Source organism: Trachurus trachurus, assembly GCF_905171665.1.
Source record: "Trachurus trachurus genome assembly, chromosome: 11".
Lineage (NCBI taxonomy): Eukaryota > Metazoa > Chordata > Actinopteri > Carangiformes > Carangidae > Trachurus > Trachurus trachurus.
This window is the reverse complement of record NC_139904.1, coordinates 17,424,723-17,446,606: the sequence shown is the minus strand read 5'-3', so window position 1 is coordinate 17,446,606 and position 21,884 is coordinate 17,424,723. Positions and strand designations below refer to the sequence as shown.

General features: G+C 41.2%; 1 protein-coding gene across 1 annotated transcript in view; it reads left to right on the top strand.

The window, feature by feature from the left end:
• Positions 1 to 9,309: 9,309 nt before the first annotated feature.
• Positions 9,310 to 21,884, top strand: part of LOC310994057 (ras/Rap GTPase-activating protein SynGAP-like) — a gene marked incomplete at both ends in the record, with an annotated part of 31,135 nt that continues 18,560 nt past the window's right edge. Inside the window, 4 exons of the mRNA XM_083982579.1 lie at positions 9,310 to 9,409; positions 16,599 to 16,687; positions 16,984 to 17,105; positions 21,395 to 21,548. Coding sequence (XP_083838705.1) covers positions 9,310 to 9,409; positions 16,599 to 16,687; positions 16,984 to 17,105; positions 21,395 to 21,548 — 465 coding nt within the window. The remainder of the gene's footprint in view (positions 9,410 to 16,598; positions 16,688 to 16,983; positions 17,106 to 21,394; positions 21,549 to 21,884) is intronic.

Sequence of the window (21,884 nt, the reverse complement as noted above, 5' to 3'; positions counted from 1 at the left end):
TTGTGAAGCTATGAAAGCTTTTTCTTTTATGGTCAATAACAGAAAATTGCTTGAGCTCCAGCCTCAAGTGTCACAGTGAACAATAGTGTCGTGTTGATCCTTCTAGACATTAAATTGGGCTTTCTTTATTCACAGAGCAACTAACCCTGAACACCAATCGGTACTTGACTAGCGCGGCACCTTTGACCCCTCATACAATAAAAAAGAAAGACTCGTCTTCACAGTGTCCAGTAGCTTTTAGCCATTTCAGCCAGTCTCTGTTATATTTGAATATAATAGTCTGCTGGGGAAGAAAAACATGTTGAATGTTTACTCAAACATCCTCCAGTGCTGCTAAAATATTCAGAAGTAAAATCACACTTCTGAAATACAATAAGTCACAACATGAAGAAAAAAACAAGGGCTTGTTTTCAAGGCAATCATAACGGGACTGCTGATCGATGAGGATGATGATGTCGTCATGACTGACTGGTGGAGCTAACATTTAATTTAAGTGGAGTTTCAGGTACAGATACTCTCTTGTGTCTGCTTCATGTCAGCTGAGCCTCCAGCAGATGGTTCAGGCAAACATTTTTTTTTGCAAGAAGGCTCCGACATTTCCAGAAGATTTTGTCCTGCTGTTCCTGTAATGTCCTGATGATGTTGGTGGTGTCTCTAGGCTTTTGATGCCTGAGCCTCATTAGCTCTTTTTGTCTGCTCTGCTCGCTAAGCGACTACAGTACCAACTACTGTACATGCCTCAGATGTTCTGTGAACGCAGTCTGTTTTGTAGATTGAAGGGAAAAGACTTAACGAGAATAGCAAGGTTTCATTTCAAGATGAACGTCTTTGATATTAGACGTGTTCTAAATCCACAATACATACTAAATCTAAGCAGCTTTAGTATGAGTATGAAGTATGTTCACAAAGGGAATGTGGCAAAGAAAAAAATACTATGTCCAGGCTTATGTCCAGAAGAAGCAGGCGAAGATGCTGTTGGTTGAGCTCAAAGAGTATATTAGTCCCAGGAACATGTCAGATAGTAAAAATAACTAGGACCTCATTTAGCAATTATTTTCATAATTGATTAATCTGCCATGGTTAACTGCTTATTGTTTTGTCTAACAGTTAAATGCTCATTTGAAGGATATGTCTTCACATGACTTTGTTTTGTCTGACCAACTGTCCGAAATCCTGTAATATTCAGTTAACCATCATAAATGACCAAGAAAAGCTAGAGACAAACATTTCAGTTGACCTTTTACTTTTAAAATGTAGTTGCTGTTAATTGACAATTTTTATTTATTTATTTATATTTGACATAATTTTTTACAGAACACTTCAAAGTTTAATTTTTCCTGTGTAAAATAGTAAATATGTTGATATCTCAGAAAATCCAGCACACGCTAAAGATGAGCATATAGCAGGAGGTGATGCCATTATTAAAGATCTCTTCACTGTAGTGGAAGCAGTCTGACGGCCTCTGTACTGTCACGATGCAAACAAAGCTGCTGATGTGAAGAGCAGAGGCGGAGCAGCCGTCTGGTGGGCTGCCCGGCGACCAACCTCACTCACTCCGTATTTGTCATCTGCTGACTTGACAGACAGACTGATTGTACTTTGCAGTAATCGTGACAGTCTGCCCGGCAAATTAACACCGAAAGACAGACGACCAGACAAAGAAAAAAAAAACCTCAGACTGACATGACCAAACTGATTCATTGTTTTGTTTGGGTTTTTCGGGAACATTAGTTATTCTAGCATCAGCGTTCTGTGGAGTAGAACAAGCAGTTTGAGAAAACAAAATACACAGACGAGGATGAACGGCCCCTGAAACGAGGGCTAAAAAAAGGGAGCGTGGGTGTAGCAAAGACTAATTGTCCAAACCCAAAATACAATTTAGCACAGGCTGTACACACAGTTTGTGCAGTGTCATCTACACATTGTTGCCACATTATTTCACAGTGATGCCCCCAAGTCAAGCTGTATATTCAGCACAGCACACTGGTGCCTTCATTGTCAGAAGAAACAGATTTCAAAAGACTATGCAGCACAAAGGCATGTATAAATAAATAAAAAAAAGCTTTAAGTTGCTAAAGGTGTCGCTTTACATCCGCAGCAGAAACAGCAGGAACCCCATTGGGGGGAAGAAAAAAAAGAAGAAATCATTTCAATTCCATCAACCTCAGTAGTTGCTCTTTGAAAGCGACTGCTGCCCACACTCTGTGCAACACATTAATTCAAAAAAAATAACAAGTTATCCCTTAAAGCGATGATGATGCATTCAGTGTCAGGCCGAGCCGGTGTCTCTGGTGCATAGATGGATGAGACATAGCCTATATGCAGTTGAAATATTTCGCCCAGAAGTGTTTTGAGAAGCGTCGCAGACTCGCAGTTTAATAATGCTTCAACACTTCTCGTATCATCTGCAACAACAGAACACTGAAAGCTTTGTCTCCCACATAGTGCACAGTGCATATGGTACCAATTGAACAGTTTTCAGAATAGGAAGAGAGGGAACTGCATTATCACTCGTTCTAGTGTGGTAGTTGCCATGGAGACGAGTGTAGGTGGTGTACTGTGCTGTACTCTGCGCTGTACTCCTTCCCTTGTCCTCTCCCCTCTGCCGTTGCCCACCCTCTCTGTTCTGCTATCTGCAACATCCACGTAACTTTCATTCCTTCATATTTTCTCAAATCGTTCCGCTCGGTGGGTTTTCTGACGGATTTGCATTGTTGCATCAGCCAGTTAAATATACATCCCGTAATTTAAACCTCCCCCCTCAAGAACAAAAACAAATAACTAATAAGAAGATAATTTAATTGAGAGTGTATTCGATGCTTCTGTTTGTACACAAGATTTGACTGAGTAGTGTTTCCTTCTTGTTTTGTTTTATTTATTCTGTAGACGGTTAATATCCTGTGACTGCCGTCCCTTTTTCGTTCTTACATACCTCAAAATCCTCCTGGATTTTTTCTTTATTCCATAAATTTGCTACTTGCTGACCATCTAAGTTCCTATGCTTTGTCAATCTCTTCTTTTTGCAGGCCAGCTATTCTTTTATCAGTTTCCATGGAGATGTGTTTCTTTCTGTGTGTCTCTTTGTGTGTGTGTGTGTGTGTGTGTGTGTATGTGTGTGTGCATGTGAGTGATTGAGTGAGGGGTTGAAAGTGAAAGAGTGAGGATGTGTCATTTCCAGTTTATATTTGTGGTGTATTTTTGAAGCCTTCCTGTGCCGTACACTGTCCCAACCTAAGTTATTTTTATATTTCTTTTTTTTTTCTTTTTTTTTTGAGAAACACCAATATAATAGAGGTTTTTTTTGCTTCTCCTTAGCTGGTTTAGCTAAATCTCCTTTTTTCTGTGTATGCAGGTGCTAGATTTATACTAGGAAAAAACATTTCAAAAGACTCTAGTGCATCCATCATTTAGTGTAAAGTAGAGCCATGTCACAGTCTATAAACGCGACAGCAATTGCTGATCTGTTTTCTGTTTTAATGTAGTCTGTTTACCCTCTTTGAACCTTTAATGATTTATTCAGGGGGCTGTTGTGGTTTAGGAAAAAGGTCATCATTACTCACATCTCCATTTCATACCCATAGTTCAACACTGGCACCGTGTTTGTGATCTAGAGGGGAAACACCTAGCGATTTACATAAGACCTCCTTTATATATTTGTCCCACAAAATGATCTATGACACATCAGATTTTAATAATTAGCAATACATTTATGTAACGTGTTTACACAGCATATAGCAAAGTAAACAGTCCTTTCATCTGGAACAATTGCTCTTGCCTCCACACTTCTCCACCTATATGGACACTTTTGTTCAGTGACCAGAATAAAACAGATTATAGGCTATTAAAATCCAAATGAGTCACCCAATGACTTTAATTTCTCCTGGGTATTGTTTTTTTTTTTTTCAAACAGAAAACATCACTGAGAGCTTTAAAGGGAGAGGGTCACATTTTGTTCAAGGCGTCAATAAACAGTCTACTCCTGCCTATGTTGTACACTGAAGATGATGTTGGTCTTTTGTTATTTCTCCTCCTTTTGTAGCAGGACAGCAGCAGCAGTGCACAGTTCAGCAGCTGCAGGAGCTGTAACACCAGGGGCAGAAATCTGAATCACATCCAGCGTGTATCCTCTAAAAGTTACACTTTTAGCCTTTTTGTGTTGCTGTACCTCCACTGCGTCTCGGCAAGGAAACACTGTTCACACACAGATGGACAATTTCATGCAATAGAAGTAAAGAATGACTTGATTTAGCTCACTCAGACAGCTGAATGCTCACACCTACGGTGGCCCTGAGAGCTCAACCCACTACAACCTGAGAGAAAACACATGCAAAGCCACGAACGTGCTACGAATTCAGAAAACAACATACAACAAACATTAATTTGACAACACAACAGAGATGCTTTCAGGACCACAAAAAGTGACAAATACCAATGCTAAGCTAACAGTAGGCTACACATTTGCAATAACATCTGAATCATGTGACATTTATGTCATAATAAACTCCCTTTTTTTCAACAGGAAAGCCGTCTTCAGCACTTCTACAGTCAAAAACCTTTTTGTCACCCTGGAAACACTAACATTGTGTTGCGTTTGTGTGTTGGCATATGTTGTTAAGATTTTGTGGCACAACTGAGTCTTTGCATGTGTTTTTTTCCCCAAGTTGCAGTGTGTGAAGTGAAGTGAAGATGGGACCTGCAGATCTAAGTAAACAATGCCAGGGTTGTCTGGTGAAAAAGTCAAAGTGGCTCAAGTTCCAAAGCAAAGTTAATTTGACGCCCCCCACAAACCCCCCATCCTTACTCTGTGAACCTGAGGCTTTTCTTGGGCCCAGGGGATCTTGTTATCAGAATCTGTTGAGCCAGCCGACCTCTTATTTCCCCCATTTGTCACCAATGGGCTCTGCAGCTGCTGCCCAAAGTGTTGTCTTATTAAAAATGTTGTTTACAGGGAAATGTATTAGATCCTATTTCTGTCTGACTGATCCCAAATGACAGGCACCACTTCCCCACCTGCTGTTGGCTAAAAATAGCCTAAGTTTATGGAGATTTTTCAGGTGTGCAAAGTTCAGCCTTATTAAAAGTGCGGCAACCACTCTGCATATTCAAAAAAAGTAACTTCAATGAACTTTGTTATACTCCCCAGCCTCATCTCCGTCGTAATTATTCGGCGCAGTGGGCGGCCGGCCGTCATCACTTGGTTTTATTTTCGGGTGTTACAAACTCCAGAGATGGAGCAGCGCAGGGCGGACTCGCCTTCCTTTGGAGGCGTTGGTTTCTCTCTCTGTCTATCTCACGCACTATCTCCGCCCTCCAGGGAGAGACTTCTCGGTTTAGCGAGCACCTTTCTTCAAGCGCCGCCGTTAAATCAAAATTAGGTGTGACGGACTGCGAGAGAGCGCAAAGGACACAGTGTCAAATTTGGCACCGGATTCACCTCCCTCGTTTCGATTTTTTTTTTTTTTGGATTATGGGGACGTCGTTATGCCACGCAGGGTGAACTACAGACGCTTTCCAAGATTGAATCAGCCGAGCTAGAAAAACAAGGAGCACGTCAAAAAAAAAGAAGAAAAGAAAAATGTACATGAATCAGATGCTCAGGTGCTGCTGCTGCTGCACATCATCGGGATTTCGCCTGTAAATACCCCTGGGATGTTTATTGTGATGCTTTTGTGCTTTTAGTGCGCGCGGTGTGCAGTGAGGTCCGTGTGATGCTCAGAGTTGGCACAGCCCACAGGCATCACCTCCAACATTATCCTTATTTCAATATCAGTAATCGGCATGATTGATGTGCACAGTGCTGCAGACGTAACCGTACAGCATCCGTGTTAAGTGTCGCTGATCTCTGTGGAATGTTTTAATATAAGTGATGAACTAATTGGCTCTGTGGATCGTTATAGAGAAAAAAAAAGCACAAACAGGAGTTGATAATATTCTCAAATACTGGAGCGACGCAGGGGCTGTTTGAAGTCACATGCGCCCAGAACAAACAATTAAGATGACAAAACCCGTCCTCAGAAGGGATTCTCTTTATTACCGAAGAAGCTGCGTTGGGATCACATCTCAGTTCCTGGATTGCAATAGAGTTGGAGGACAGGGAGCCGAGGGAGAAGAGAGGGAGGAGAAGCAGAAGAGAGCTGCTGCTGAGCTGCACGACAGAGCCGCCGCCGCTGATGGGCAAGCTGTGGCTACAGTGATGGACTGAGCTGAAGGTGGAGGTGGATCCCTGTGACAGCCAGCTTCACGTTTTTCCCTCTCTGGAGCCTTCACACCTGACAAAAGGCATGCACGGACACACTGCAGCATAGGTGAGAAACAAGAGCTGCCTTGCTTTGAACACAACACATTGGCCCTAATGATTGAAACACAACTGTCTCTCACAGAGGACAACACCGGCCTTTTTATTTGGAAAACGTCTCTCAGGTCTGCACAAACTGATTCTACCTTTGTCCTAAAAAAAAACAAAAACAAAGCAAGTTAAACCTGGAACCTCAGCCCCTTCCCAAGTGCCCTGGAAACCCACAGGATACAGTCTGCATCCATAGATGTAACTAAGCTGTCAAGATTTCATCACCAGGAAGTCCTGAGTTTTTGGGTAAGTGTTGTACATCCACTGTGGACAGAGGGGACAGTGTCTCACACCCTAAAACTTGCCATATCCTATATATTCACCTGACGTCACAGTGCAGTCAGAGATAGCTGCTGCCCACTGATTGAGTTGCTAAAGCTGATGGGTGTCCACCTTACAAAAGCGTGTAGCCTACTGTATGTAGCCTAAGTCTACAGCTCAGGATGTACAGCAGCTGTTGATACAGCTGTGAAGGTCACTCCTGCTGCTCAGGTGTCCAACACACCGGCAGACAGAGGACAGGTGTTCAGATACAGAGTTGTGCTGAACCATAACCTGTTCTAAGGCGATCCATTGCAGGCTGCATGACATCTGATATAGCCTTATGATTTCATATAACCACCTAGTGCGCATGTCAATCATGTGTTTTTTCAGTAGGATTTTTCCCCCCAGAATAGTCGTATGGATTATTCTAGAAACATTCTCCTAATAAATGTGTTGGTTGTTTTGGTTATTTGGCACAAAATCCAAATTTTCCCCTGCAAGCACTTCCTGGCTGTTTGATAAGACAGTTTTCACACAGGCCTGATTATGCACCATGTTCTTCGGAGGATATGAGGCCTTACATTATCACTTGCTGAATTTGCATAGAACACAAAATGTAGTTTGTGCTACAAAATCTAGTTATCAAGTTATCCAGGCTTTTTTTTTTTCTGAATGCAATTTCGTGGCATCCAAAGGTGTCACAGTTTACCCAGTGTTGCCCTCAGGGTGCATCTTGTACATAGAATAATCAAATTACTCCTATATCATTGCACACTGGGGAATATTATAAATTCATCTGAGTTATTTATTCAAGAGAATTTTAAATGTAATCTCTGCACAAAGTCAGTGCATGGCTCTCGGTTGATTGGCAGTGAGCAGCTCAGAGTTGTTGTTTTTTTAATGCCATTTTGCAGAGATTTCACTGATACCTGCAGTTTGCTAATTAGCTATCACTGGGTGTTGCACAGTGAACACCTGCACCGACTACAGGAGGGTTTCTGGGAGCTCAGATATGCATAATGATGCGTCAAGATATGATTCTGTAATTTCACCCAACTTCCAAAGTAAAATACAAACCAGGATTTCCCAGGGTTGAATTAGTAATTGATAAAAAGGAGATTTGACAGTGGTGACAGTTTTCCTCCATAAGAACAAATGTAATGTGTAATGTTTGGACACTTTATAACAGTGATGATATGATTGGTGGCCACCATCTTCATATTGCAAGAGACTGTGTCCTTGTGAATACAGTTCCCCACCTTAACAAAAAAAAATAACCAAAAAACATAATGCAGTGGAGAGAGAAGAGTCTCAGTTAATGAAATGTCTGAGGCTGCACACTCGATAGAATGAGATAAGTCCAGCTCACTCTGACTCATTGCCCCTTGCAGGATTCCCTCATCTTCCTCCATATGTAATTTCCATCTATGCGGGATAAGAACTATATTGCACATATCTTGATGGAATTAATTTGTTAGTGAGCGGGTGAGAATCTGGTCCTCTTGCCACTCTGCCACAGTCGACAACCGAGAGCCTGACAGCCGGCAAAGAGCTGACTCTTCTCCAACACCAAGTTCCCGTCGTAATTCTGCTGCTTTTTAGCCATCTTCAGTGCACAGAGGGGGCTTTCTCTGGCTGCCAAGGACAGAAAGGCTTTGTCAGTCTGTTCGAATGTTCTCTAAAAGACAAAAAATATATATTAGAGGAGTCTGTCAACGAGCTCCTGTCCTGCAATCTTCTCAAATTGTTCTATTTCGCCTCTAGCCACGATCTGTTTTCCCTTCCTTATAATTTCAAGAGTAACCCAAGAGAGAAAAAACAAGTTATTTTTTTTTTTTTATCTTTGCAGTGATTTTTTCCACCCTGAGCCTCTGTTTTCACTTAGAACAATTTAACAACCTACTGCCACAAAATACTCTTAATTTTGTCCTCGCAGAGCTGCTCAACAAACCCTTCCTCGCATCATCTTCCTCTTAATCTGTAGCAAGAGTTAGCCACTTCAGATGTCTCATTTAAGTCGACAGCCTTACTAGTTATCATCTCATGCAACCAAGCCTGTAACCAACAGCTGTTGTTCAGTCCCTGCTGAAGCTGGCGTCATGTCCATGGTCATGAGAGGCTGATCAAATATCCTGAATGTTTTCCAAGTTGTCCCCGTTTGCCTGCATGACACTTGAAATATGTATAATGCATTCAGCCTCCTCTCCCGAAGTTCCAGTCAGGGAAAACATGGAAATCAAATGCTGATGTGTCTGTAGGAATGCTTATCAATTAATCATAGAAACAGCTTGTGGTTGAGCAGCATAATGACATTTTGCTTACAAGTCTATAAAGGGCAGCTCCGATCAGTTGAGTGTGACTTGTAATTCAAAATCATGATTTGCTGTGTCCTGCCGGCTTTCAGTTTTTTTCATTATGGTATGTAACATGAAGGTGTGACTGTATTCCCAAATTCAAACAGTTCTCCTTGTTTTTTTTTGCAAAACATGAGCCAGAAATGATGCACTTTCTAACCATTTTTTTTTGGGGGGGGGGGGGGATTTTGAACTTACTTTCATTTATTTGTTATTCTGAAAGATAACATGTTAATATTCTTCTTGTATTCTTTTTGTTTTTGTCATTGTTGTATAGTGACTAATGGGCCAGCAATGTCAAAAGCTAAAAACACAAACAAACCTGTGTCTGTGCCATATAGCTGCATGGACACATCTTCAAAGACGTGGCTGCCGCATCAGAGTCAGTTTGGGTTGGTTGGTCAAGCGGAGGTTTGCTGTGGCGGATCTGGAGTTTTAACCCCAAGTGAGTCGGTTTGGCCCCAAACTGGTCGACGTCTCTGCACTGTCAGCTGTCCCTCCTGCAGTTTCTCAGCCTCGTCTCCAGTCTGTTGTGGTCCAATGAGATTTTATTTTTCTCTGTTCTAAATGTTTTTTATATGTGCACCGTTTTCTCTGACACACATCGACATGTCTGTTGGCAATGGTTAATGAAAGGTTTGACACACACTTTAACCCGAGCTGTGCCGCTCTGCTCGTTTTCCTGTGCTTTTCAGCGCCACGAAGCTTTACAGTACCTCAATATATCGAGGATTTTTACCACTCAATCCTACACCGGAGCATCACTCACTCTCTGAGCCCTGCTTTGTCACACTCCTGGAGTTTAATTTTGACATCCGCTAGGTTTGATAGCGCCATTTACCTTTTAACTCCAGCTCTGACATTCTCCGAGTCTTCCTCCTCCTCTCGGTGCTCTTTACTTCCACAAATGAAAGCTGCCATTTCTGCTCCCACGAAAGAACAGGAAGACAAATAATTTTTTGTGAGTTAGTGGAGCATGTAAAGCCGTTATTTCATCTCAAACACTTAGCCTGCCAGTGTTGTTTTGAGTTGAAACAAACAAGAGATGGTTCATAATGCTGGGGAAGTCTTGGCTGATGTGAACTATAATGTGGTGATTTAATACAGAAGTAGCTGAGAACAGTCAGTGATAAGAGCTTCGAATCACTGCTTAATTTCTAAGGATATCATTTTCACCATTTCTAGCTCTTTAATTTGGGTCTGCTCATTTACAAGCACAGCAATAATGCTTCTAAATACATTAGCTAAAATGAAGGTAGTGTTGATGGAGAGCAGTGCACACGCTACAAACATGTTCCTATGGTAACTAGGCCACACTCCCCTTGGCTGGCTCACACACAGGCAGAGGGACAAGCAGGAGAGAGCTGGGAACGCTGGAAAACACGCGTGATGGAGAGCTACTTCAGATTGTGTGTGTGTTTTTTTTAGGTGACTGTTCTCATGCCTTCCTCCGCTCAGAGAGCATTTACATTTGAAAAAAAGAAAGAAAAAAATCCTGTCTCTTGGCCCTAAGAAACCGTGGTTACACTGCAGGATGTTAGAAGTCACTTTTCTTTCTGTTCCTCCAAAAATATCTGTCAGTTTTCAAGCGGATCGCAGGTTCTTTCCCGTGGCTCCCTCGCGCCCACACTGCCCCTGATTCCTCAACCCCTCCACCCACCTCTGCTTTCAAATCCCGCAGCTCTGCCTCTTCTGTGCATTTTACATTTACTTGATTACAGTGCAGTATCTAAACATAGCGCCGGAGTGCCACTGAACATAGTCGGAAGTGTCACCGGTCCTTATTTTTGCTCAACTTTTGAGTGCATGCATCATGCAGGGTGCATAATTTAGCCAGTTTGAATATATCAGTTCCTGAGTTTGTACTCAAAAGGCAGTTTAACTGTATTCAACAGTAGCCCTCATGTTTATTCACCTTTCATTTGAAATCACCAGGCGTTGCGAGACAAGAGTTTATTCCATCAGGCAGGTGATTCTCTAAATGCCAGCGGTGTATGTCTCTGTGTGTTTGGCTTCTCCAACGTCATTCTGCGCTCTGTAAATCACTGCTCACACTTGAACGGCGTCAAACCTCCCGGGGCGATGCTGCTGGCTTGTCAAAGAGCCACAAGGTTGATGTAGTGAGATTTTGCTCCTGTCAGTCACTCAAACTGATTGTTTGGACAGCTCGCTGTTAATGACTGGCCTTAACTTTCTACACACACTCACTGTGTGTGTGGTTTTTCAACAGCTGTGACACTGTTATGCATTAATAATGGCATGTAAGCCACCTTTGACCCAGTGTACTTTATCAATCTGTATTTATGTAGCCTTTCTTGGGTACGTAAAGATAATTAGTCATCCAGATCTTTGTACTTCTTAGTGCTGTATGAAGGACTTGCTTGAGGTCCTTGAAGACCTTTCACCTCTTGCATGGCTTTGGATAAAAGCATCTGCCAACTTACAAGGTATAGGGCAAGGACAGTCTGCCAAATGAGTGCATCCAGAAGGCTTGTTCAGTTAACCTCTTGTGAGCTTGTTAACACCTTGAGACTTACAGTGGTGAGGTCACATGTCAGTCATTGACCTGTGTGAGTTGGGGTGTCATGATCACGCCCTGTAACGTAATGTTGCAGTTATTGTTTGAAATTTGGGACAGTTGGCAGGTGTTGGAGTAACGCTGCAGACTCAACATCCACAAAAAGTTGCCTAACATCATATTGTTTAAGCCAGCATCGGGACGGATCATTGTGTGAGCTTCGTGATCACAACATGAGCGTTGAGTCTAAATTCTTAGACATATCGTAAGAGAACGTTCATCAAAGGAGTTATATAGTTATGAAGTGATTCGATTTTGGTGGTCAAATATTAATCTAAACACAATATCTTAGTAAAGCTTTGAAGGATTTTCTTCTAATATACCATTATAGAAACAAGGATAAATTACATGTGTTTAGACTCAAAGGTCGAAGTCACAGACATGTCACAAGATACAGTTTTTTTTACCTTGTGTCCCTAAAAGAATACCTTCATATTTGCCCGTCTGTTCATTCATCCACCATATTCTTGTGAATGCGATGACTCAGTAACTCCTTGAGGGAATTTCTTTGATTGTGGCACAAAGGTACTCGCGGACTCAAAGAGAAATTGACTAGACTTAAGTGGGCACAGGGCAAAGGTCAAGGCTACAGTGATGTCACAAATCACACAAACAACTCACACATTATATGGAAATTATGACACAGTTTAAAACAAACGTCCAGCATCACTGATAAAAATCATTACATTTTATATCCAGATGGCCAAAGGTCAACTTCATATGACATTATCATTTTCTGTAAAACCACCTCTGGCCACTATTCAATGCTGTGACTCAGAGAGCTGAGATTGTGACACTATTTTCTATATCTTGGTTGGTTGGCAGATGCGTATACTGTAGCTGTGAGGGAGTAATTATAGTTTTAAATTAATATCCTGTGTCGTCAAATGCTTTTGAATAGGTACATACAGTGTAAACTATGAATTACCATAAAGCAGATCAGTTACAGTGTCCTCAGTGTCCCCCACACACACACACCCCCAAAAAAACCCTGCTTTAATTTAATTACCTGCTTTAATTTGATAACATTTTCCCAGTTGTTCTTGTTCAACAGTTCTTTGTAGGCATCCTGCATTTCACAGCACCATTATATCAGGATTTATTTCAGCATTTTTTTTTATGGACATTAAGCTGTTGGAAAGGTTGGCAAATTCCCAGACATTATTACCAGTTTATTGTTGGTCATGTGGTCAGTCAGAATATCGTAATTACACAGACGTCCATATGACATAGATGCAACATCTGCCCCAGTGGACCTGTCAGTGAGTCACCAGAGGCTCCTCGTTGTCATGAAGTCTCCAGACCAGACATCACAACTGAGAATGATCTGTTTTTGGAAACGCTGTCGTTCCAAAATGGACATTACAGTCGTCACAATAAAATCAAATACACTCACCTTACCAAATGGGTCGGCTCCCACCCTAAATGTGGTGTATCATGAGATGTAAATTATGTAATTTGTAGCTCTCACAACACTGGAACGGGCTCATACATGTGACAAAACAGAAAATGTATTAGAGCTGTAAAGAGGGTAGCCTACATTTTGATATTTACATATATAAACAATCGCACATTCTCACCATGAGTGACAATGCAACTGACTGTTCATATTTTAGTGTTCTTCTTGGCATCAGCATAAGGATCCATACTGGTGTGATTTTCCATTAAAAATGACAAACATACTATATATAGACAGACCATCCTGAAAGCCATATATCATCCTAGCAGCAGTCTCTGTGGGAATTTTGGCAAGGCTATTATTACTTTAGTCATAATTGTGTCCTCCAGATGACAGAGGCGTCACTTGAGAGGATGCAGTCAAACTGTAAAATAACTTACAGTAAATAACTGTGTGGGTCTGTGAACTGTTTTGTAATACGTGTGAAAACTTGTTCACATAGAGTAGTGAGCCTTTTCTTTTTAAGAAAGTGCATCTGCAACCCAACAAACAGGCAGCATCTAGGATTGTATTATAGCTGAAGACCCACCAATCCAACATTTCTCTGATCCTGATACCTCAACTCATGGTATCTGATCATACACAGTGCTAACCGGTGCCATTATGCTCCCTTTTCCAAATGTAAAGTCTGTGTAGAACTCATTGGGATCATTATCTGTGGGTCGGTCAGTCAAACCACTTTGATCCACAAACAGGTATTAGATTGAATGCCATGAAATGTGGTGGCCAGAGTCCTACTGACTTTGATGGTACCCTGACTTTTGTCCAAATGTTTTGTTTTATGACCAAATACCTCGAAAACATGGCAATTTCTCAAGTTTGATTGTTTAATGAAGCATTTATATGCAATAAATGAGGGTTTCATCATAGCTGATAAGGCAGTCCAGTAGATTGGAGCAGTGCATCCCTATAGTTTCAGTAATTTCAGTTTTTTCATGACTCTATGCAATTGTGATTATAAAGTACTAACTATTAAGTAGCCTATATTTTGGTAAATTAATAGCTGCTATGATATTTCATGGTTTTTACAGAAGCAAGTATTTGAATTTATATTTCTCTAAGCCTGCGCAGGTTGTAATCACTCCCTTGAAAAATACTGCATATATTTAACTACATTATAGCCTACTGTTCTATATTTAACTATAACCATACTCCTCCTATAAAGAGGTTATGATTTTGTCTAGTTTATTAAAAAAACAACTAAGTTTCTAAATATGTATTAGTAAAAGAAAAGTAAAGGTTGAGTATGTTTCTCCAACACCCACTCAGAGTCTTCCTCTTTCTGTCTTTCTCTCCCTCTGCATCTCAGTTAGCTAGAGGCTGTTGCCGCCCACACACTCCGTCCTGACAGCAATTTACATTCAGAATAGCCCATGTGAACACATCCATGTGTTCTAGTATATCACGTTTACTTAGAGCACCACATGTTGCAGGTGACTCTTTTAGCCGAACAGCTGCGTTAGAATCGGAAAAAGATGCTAAACAATAATTTTCCTCCGCATCCTCGTTCGATCTGCCTTCACAGAAGTGTCAGGATTCAGCCCCAAACACATGAGACACAATGGAAGCTGAAACGTTTCCTCCAGCTGAGGACGATTCCCCCTCGCGGGCGGGCAGCTGATAGGTCTGATCATCAGGTCACACAAACGCTGCGTTGTGTGCTGCATGTTACTTTTTCATCATCTTTATTGTGCAGTTGTGTGCCAATATCTTCTACGGTTCAAGTAGAAGCCCTCGGAGTTGTTTCCATGGATACCAAACAATTAGCTGGGATTCAGAATAGAACCTGGAGAGTAGCCTATTTACAGGCTTTGGGAGCAGGGAAATCATAGGATGACAGAGTGTTTTGATTCTCTGTAGCAAAGGGAAAAAAACAGCTCCTTTGGGTAATGGGTAATTTCAGAAAAAAAAGAAAAGAAAAAAGAAAAAAATTACCTCAACGGATCAATCAGAGATAAAAATAGAAGCGCGCGAGTGAATATCAACATGAGGCCTGATCACATTTTTAGCTTTAAGAGACTATATGCATGAATCTGTGGCTTCAAAGGATCAAATGTATGATGGATGTTATTGATTATAACTGACTTAAGCGATGAATAAAAACCTAACAATAGCTGAAAACATGAATAAAAAGAAGAATGTGGTTCTAACAAGTAAGGACCACATTCTACCTTTACCCTTTGTACTTCTGTCGTCACAAACCCTGATCTGTGTGGGGTTAAACTAGTAACATCATGTTCCTAAAGCAAAGGGAGGGTAGGTATTTCATAAATGTTTTGTCCTGATCTTTAAATTGGTAGGAAGTGATACATCTGTCCCACTATTGTAGTTTTCAGTTGACACGGAGGCTGCGGTAGCGGTTAACATATTTTTCACATTTGATCAATGTGTCAACACAAGAGTTGTCAGAGGACAGCATCAGTCTCATCGAGGCTTACTGCTACTATTCTGTCCCCTATTTTTAATGATTATACTGTAGTTACACATCGAGCCAGCTACACTGAGAGATGGCTTCCTCATTCTTTGTCGCACCTGACTGGTCAACGATTTCTGTGACAGGGGGAAATTGCTTCAATGAGGGAAATACCGGACTGATTTGAATCAAACCAATGGAGCATATGGGCAGTGATTCACCAGGCAAAGAAACAGGACGATTAGGAATGAAAGAGGGAGGAAATTTACACCGTGCTCCAAAACTCACATTCATTCTGCTGTTTTTTTTCTTCTTTTTTTTTTAAAAACCCTCTTGAATTTCTGTTTGTATGGTGAGATAAAGAGCAATGTATGGAGTATTCATGATTCCCCTGCTCCGGGGCCTCGGCCCTGTCTTTTTTAGTCAGCACACAGTCATATATAGAGGAAGCATCAGATCTGATTCCCTAAAGATAGCTGCTCATACTTTTATAGATCCGGCTCCATGTTCCAGAGTTTGCACAGGCTTAAAGTCAGACAAAGCCTGGGAGCTTCAAGATGACTCATAAGAGCGTGTCTCCTCTTCAGATTATATAGGTGTCCAATATAGTTCCCACACCATTTTCCGCTAGATTCAAAACGTATTTAAGTGTCAGGGAGGAAAAATAGCTGCTTTTGCAGACAACATACAAGCGTCTTTCAGACTGTCACATTGTTGTTCTTTGTAGTTCTTTGGAGGCTGTAGCTGTCTGTCTTTGTTGGTGAGCTTCACGTCCACCTGCTATTCTGCGTTGTTGATGTGCTGGTAGCTTGCTTGCGTGTGCTGTTGCTGTGTTTTGGACTCTCTTTCTCTCTATATACTGTATGTTACCAAGGCAGCTCCAGGGTAATAATAAACTCTGAATAAGACATTGTTATAAATTGTGATAATGTACAAAAATGGTCCTCTCTTAAGAAATTGAAAATTAAATGTGGGTCATAAAAGGTGCAACTTATTGTATCTTTAGGTGTAACATAACACCAGCATCTTTTTTCTGTTTTCGTAGCCAGATGCAGAAAAGAAAATCAAACACAAACTAGTTTATAATATCTAGAATAACCCATTGTGTCTGTATTTCATATTTATTGATCAACTTTTGTCCTTTTTTCATTTTCTTATTTCTTTTTGGCATTTTTTCTTCATAGACCAATCTCGCAGGGCAAGTTTTGCCTCTGTAAGACAGTCAAGCATGGAAACCCCTCCCAACACCACTCCACAGCCCTTCAGACAGCCGGTGAGTACAGCAAAGCCTGTCATATCTTACAGTGCCATCTCTTACAGAAAATAAATACAGATTGGCTTTTTTGGGGTCCAGTCTGATATTGTAGATTACTAATTCTCACTAGGGAAGCAAAAACAATTTGATGCTTGAATGAGAGTTGACACTTTCATAGATAGGAATCAAAACTGTAAAATTCCCATACATACATTTGTGTGCTTATTAATCACAGCTCTTTTTATGGGTTTGTGCCATATGCTTCTCTTCTGAACTGTGTTTTTTTGTCCATTTTTCCTTTGTTAAATCTTCAGAGTTTTCTCAATCGAAGGTTGAAGGGTTCCATCAAGAGGGCTAAAAGTCAGCCCAAACTGGACCGGACCAGCAGCTTCAGACAGATGATTTTGCCCCGGTTTCGGAGTGCCGACCAAGAGAGGTAACTAACACTGACAGTGTGAAGCCCTGCTGTAATTTTATGGTTACACCACCACACATCCAAAGTCTGGTTGCATATTCTGAGTCTCATGGGTGGTTGGAGTCTGTCCCAGGATGTTCTGGGCAAAAGCCAAGTTGAAGACTGTGGACAGGTTGTCAGTTTATCACAGGTCCCACAAATACATTATGGAAAGGCTTTTAAAGCAACTGTGTGTTTCCTCATGGTTTATATTAACTTTATTTATCAAATCAAAGCTATTTTTTTTTTTTTAAGTATATTTTTTTGGCTTTATTTGATAGTACACAGTGAGATAGACAGGAAAGGGGGGGGGGGTGACATGCAGGAAAGATCTGCCCGACGTGGGATTCGAACCGGGGACGCCTGCGTTGAGGACTGTAGCCTCTACATGGGGCGGCCGCTTTAACCACTGCGCCACGCAACACCCCTAATCAAAGCTATTTCTGACATTGTAAACATGCATAATCTGTCTGTTGCGATGCTGCCTGTGTTGTGTCTAAATCACTGAGATCAATAAGACAATAACAGCAACAGGAGGATATATGCAGGATGAGCCTGTTAGGCATTTTGCCTTTAATTGATAGTTTGATTTCCACTGTTAGGGCCTCACAGTTCTGCTCCACATCCATCACAAAGATGAAACATACAGTAAATGTAACTTGGAAAAAGAAGCCTTTTTATACACTCACATGGTGAGCAGCTTTGAGCCTCTGACACAACTCATCCATAAACAATGAAATCTGTTCTTGCTTGGATGGCTGACATGCTGCTTTGTGTGCTGATTTATTTTAGTGGATTAGCACACTACACTACAATTCCTCTGCATGGGAACCTCTCACCTTTGCTGCCCAAGGCTACCGTCCTTTTTTTTATTTTGCTGCTGCTACACGGCCTTTAACCCATCAGCTGATTATGTATTGTTTGTGATTACAGTATAGCGTAGATGGTCTAATTATAGTGCTCTGTATTGAAGTGTGTGTTGCAATTGTTACTGAGGAGACTGATGATATTTATGAAACCTGTTATATTCATACTGTGAAGTGTGAAGTTGTCCTGTTTGTATTATGGTGTCTCGGCCAAACATGTGGCTCGACTGAGAGCAAAGTCGGGACACACTACTAAAATATCTCAATTACTATTTAAAGAGACGTCACAAAGCAGTATTATATCACATCCTTTTATACATAAAAGTTGAATTCATAGGACAATAAACAGTCTATTGTTCATTTCACTAAACTGAGGGGATTGTCTTGCCTCATCTGAGATTACCATTTGCTTAGGATGGATAATGTTAGCAAAATTTAGTTACTGAGGATTATTTATCAAACATTTCTGAATCAGTTTGTGACTACCATAATCCTACCATGATGTACCATCATCCTATTGTTTTTGGCCATTTTATGAGTTCATGTGATAGAGGCAGTAGAGACAGACAGGAAATGCAACGAGCGTAGTCTGGTTGTCTGACCTGGGGACTTTTTTCCCCCCTCATAAATATGTAGTTGTATAAACGTGCAGTCTTATTATTGATATACAACAGGACAGCGAACAAAAGCCTAATTTTGGTAAAAGATATTAACATCACAAGTCTGTTGGACTTTCTGGAGGGACTGCTCGATTTACAATGGGCTCACGTTGATCTTGTCAGTGTGAATTCTATCATCCGATTGTGTCAGGATGCGGCAGCTCGCAGCTCTGGAGGCTCTCGTGACAGCTTTTTCTTGTTTTATTCTGACGTGAGGTCACATCCCAGAGGAATCTCACTTGCATTGTGATCAAAATTTTATGCAGTCTTCACACAATCCAGCCACGACAGATGCACATATGGCACAGACACAGAGAAGGAGACAGAAAATGTTATGCTGACAGTACACTTTCCTCTCGCCACAGGAGATGTGTAATGGATAGTTTCAGGGCAGGTGAGGATGTCCGACGCCCAGAGATGTGGAATACGTTGTTAAAGGGATAGTTCAACATTTTGGCAAATTGTCGGTGCAAGCTATTTTTAGAACGAGCTACGCCAAGGAGGCTAATGGGATTTATTGGTTTCCCTCATCAAACTCATCAAATACACACTTAAACAACTCCAAAACACTCTCATGTAAAAGTTGTGACCTGCACATTCACCACGCTATGAGATAATAATGGAACATTATGAGACAGAGATGTTTTAGAGACAAATTCATGCAAAACCGCTGACGCACGTTCCCGTCGGGAACAGTTTTTCAGCAAGCAGTCTCTGCATTTGCCTCGAAAACAACTCTGTCTCGTAACGTTACATTATTTGCCAAATTGCCAAAATGTTGAACTATCCCTTTAAAGCAAAGGATGTAAAGATCTTCATTCTAAAATGCAGAGGATAAAGCTAATTCTATGTTAGCCCAGGGGGTTTCTGTGGGGGCAGCACTGGAGGAGGTGGAGACTTGCTTAGGGGTTAAAGTGACTCTGCCTCAGTCAGTGTGCCATCCCCTCCAACCACGGCCATTCACCGGCTCCCACCGCTGCTGCAGACAGCTGCCTTCACTGCCTGCTTTGAGCTCTGCCCACACGCGCTTAATTCACTTGGTAGTGTTAAGTTGACTTTGCTATAAACCCTCTGCGTCCAACTTCACACTCTAGCTTTCCAATGCAGCTGCTCCACCTCTGCTGCCAACTCGGTTTACCAAAGCATTTTTCATGTGCTGCTGCTGGATCCTGCGATGGCACCGTCATCTCCTTAAAGTAGATGATTTGCTGTGAATATGGCCTCACATTACTGCTTGTCATTTGTAGTTATCATGTGTTTTATCATTTTGCCTTTGACTCGTTTCTGCGCGTCTTTCTTCTCGCTTTGTATTTTCTCTTTAATGTTCAAAGCAAATGTCATGAGGATTCAAAACTAATTTCAGAAATTGTGAAGGGAATTACACTAGTTCACTTTCTTGCTGAGAGTTAGATGGGAAGTTTAATTCCGCTCTTATTTGTTTATTAAATATGAAACAATTGCCAGGAGCTAGTTAGCTGAGCTGAATATGAAGACTGTAAACACAATCTGAGACAACTGCCTGTAAAATGGTAAATTCTTCTACACTTTTTTTTAAAAATTGCATAAATCAAATATAACATGTTCATTCGTGGGCTTAACTTCCTAACTACCTCTAGTTTTTATGCTAAGCTAACTAGCTGCTGACTCTAGCTTCTCATTGGATGTGTCTGACTACCCATTTCTCCGACCATACATTTCTTTATTTTTGCGTCCATTAGTCCGACCTCCCACTTCTCCGACTTAAGTAGCCCTAACCCTTAACCTTACCCTAAACCTAACCTTAACACTGTAGAATGGGTAGTCGGAGAAATGAGCTGTCGGACTTTTGGGCAGTCGGACTGATGTATGCTCCCCCTTCTCATTTAGAGTAGGTAGAGGAATGAGATACATCAATGTTCTCATCTAACTCTGGCCAAGATCCTTTTAAATCTAAAATGACCAGCTGGAGCTCTGTATTTTTCCCTGCAGAGCTGGAACTCCCCCCTCTGTGTTTTGTAGCTCCACCAGCCAGCAAATCAATTTACTGGTTCACAGTCAGTCTCTATTTGCTGCACCTTAGCCTGAAAAGCTACAGCTGAACCAAAAGGGCATGCACCCACTCACTGGCTGAGATGGCAACACACACACACACACACACACTCAAGTTGTTCCGATAATGGATTTAATTCGGTTTGCCTCCTTTTCCCATAATCCTTCAGAAAAAGATTTCCTTCCTCAATTTTTTTTCCATTTGGCCCACTGACCTTACTTCACCTGAGAAACAGCAATCACTCACCTTCCGGCTTCCACTTCCACCAACACTTTTCTCTCTCCCTTGATGGAGCCTCCCTCTTCTAAAGGTTACCTCACGATTAGTCCTAATGCTCTGTGCATTTTCATATGCATTACAATATTCCTGCCAAGTGTGACAAACATTACATTAGCAATTTAAAATCTAGGTGTATAAAAATAAAAAGGTTTGCATTTCCAGAGAGCATTGCAATCTGAAACACTGTGGTCTGTTTCCTCACATACAGTGAGTCACGGGAGCCGATCAACAGATTACAAACACCAGATTTGAAAATCTGGAAGTCTTAACTTTTTCATAGACTTGTTATAAAAGGATCAGATCACAGAAATCATACCAAAATTGCAGGAGTGACTCATACATTCCTCTGCTGTGGTGACTCATTTTTTAATTATACAAAAACACCGATTTAAATATGGGTTGTAAATAAATCTCCACTTGTTCTTCGTCTCTCACCAGGACTCGCTTGATGCAAAGCTTCAAAGAATCCCACTCCCATGAGTCCCTACTTTCTCCTAGCAGTGCCGCGGAGGCTTTGGACCTAGTTTTGGATGAAGAGGCCATAATCAAACCTGTCCATTCTAGCATTTTAGGACAAGAGTACTGCTTTGAGGTGCGTTGAGTTGTTCCACCTTTCACCCTTTCACTAGAGTCTCTCCCACTGACTACAGGATTTCTTTTTTTTTATTATATTTATATCGTGGATAGATCAAATCAATTTTATGTGTGAAAATGTTTTTAGATATAAATATAGTTCATGTGTCACTACGAAGCCACTTTACACCTCTCTTGAAAATCAGAGAAATGAGGCGACCTGGTGGTCTAGGGAATTAGTGCTGAAACAATTCAGTTGATTATTCAATTCACATATTTTATGAAGCAGAAGTGCTAAAACGTTCCAAGCTCTAAACATGCTGGAAACTGTGATGGTAATTTTTCAGCATTTCAG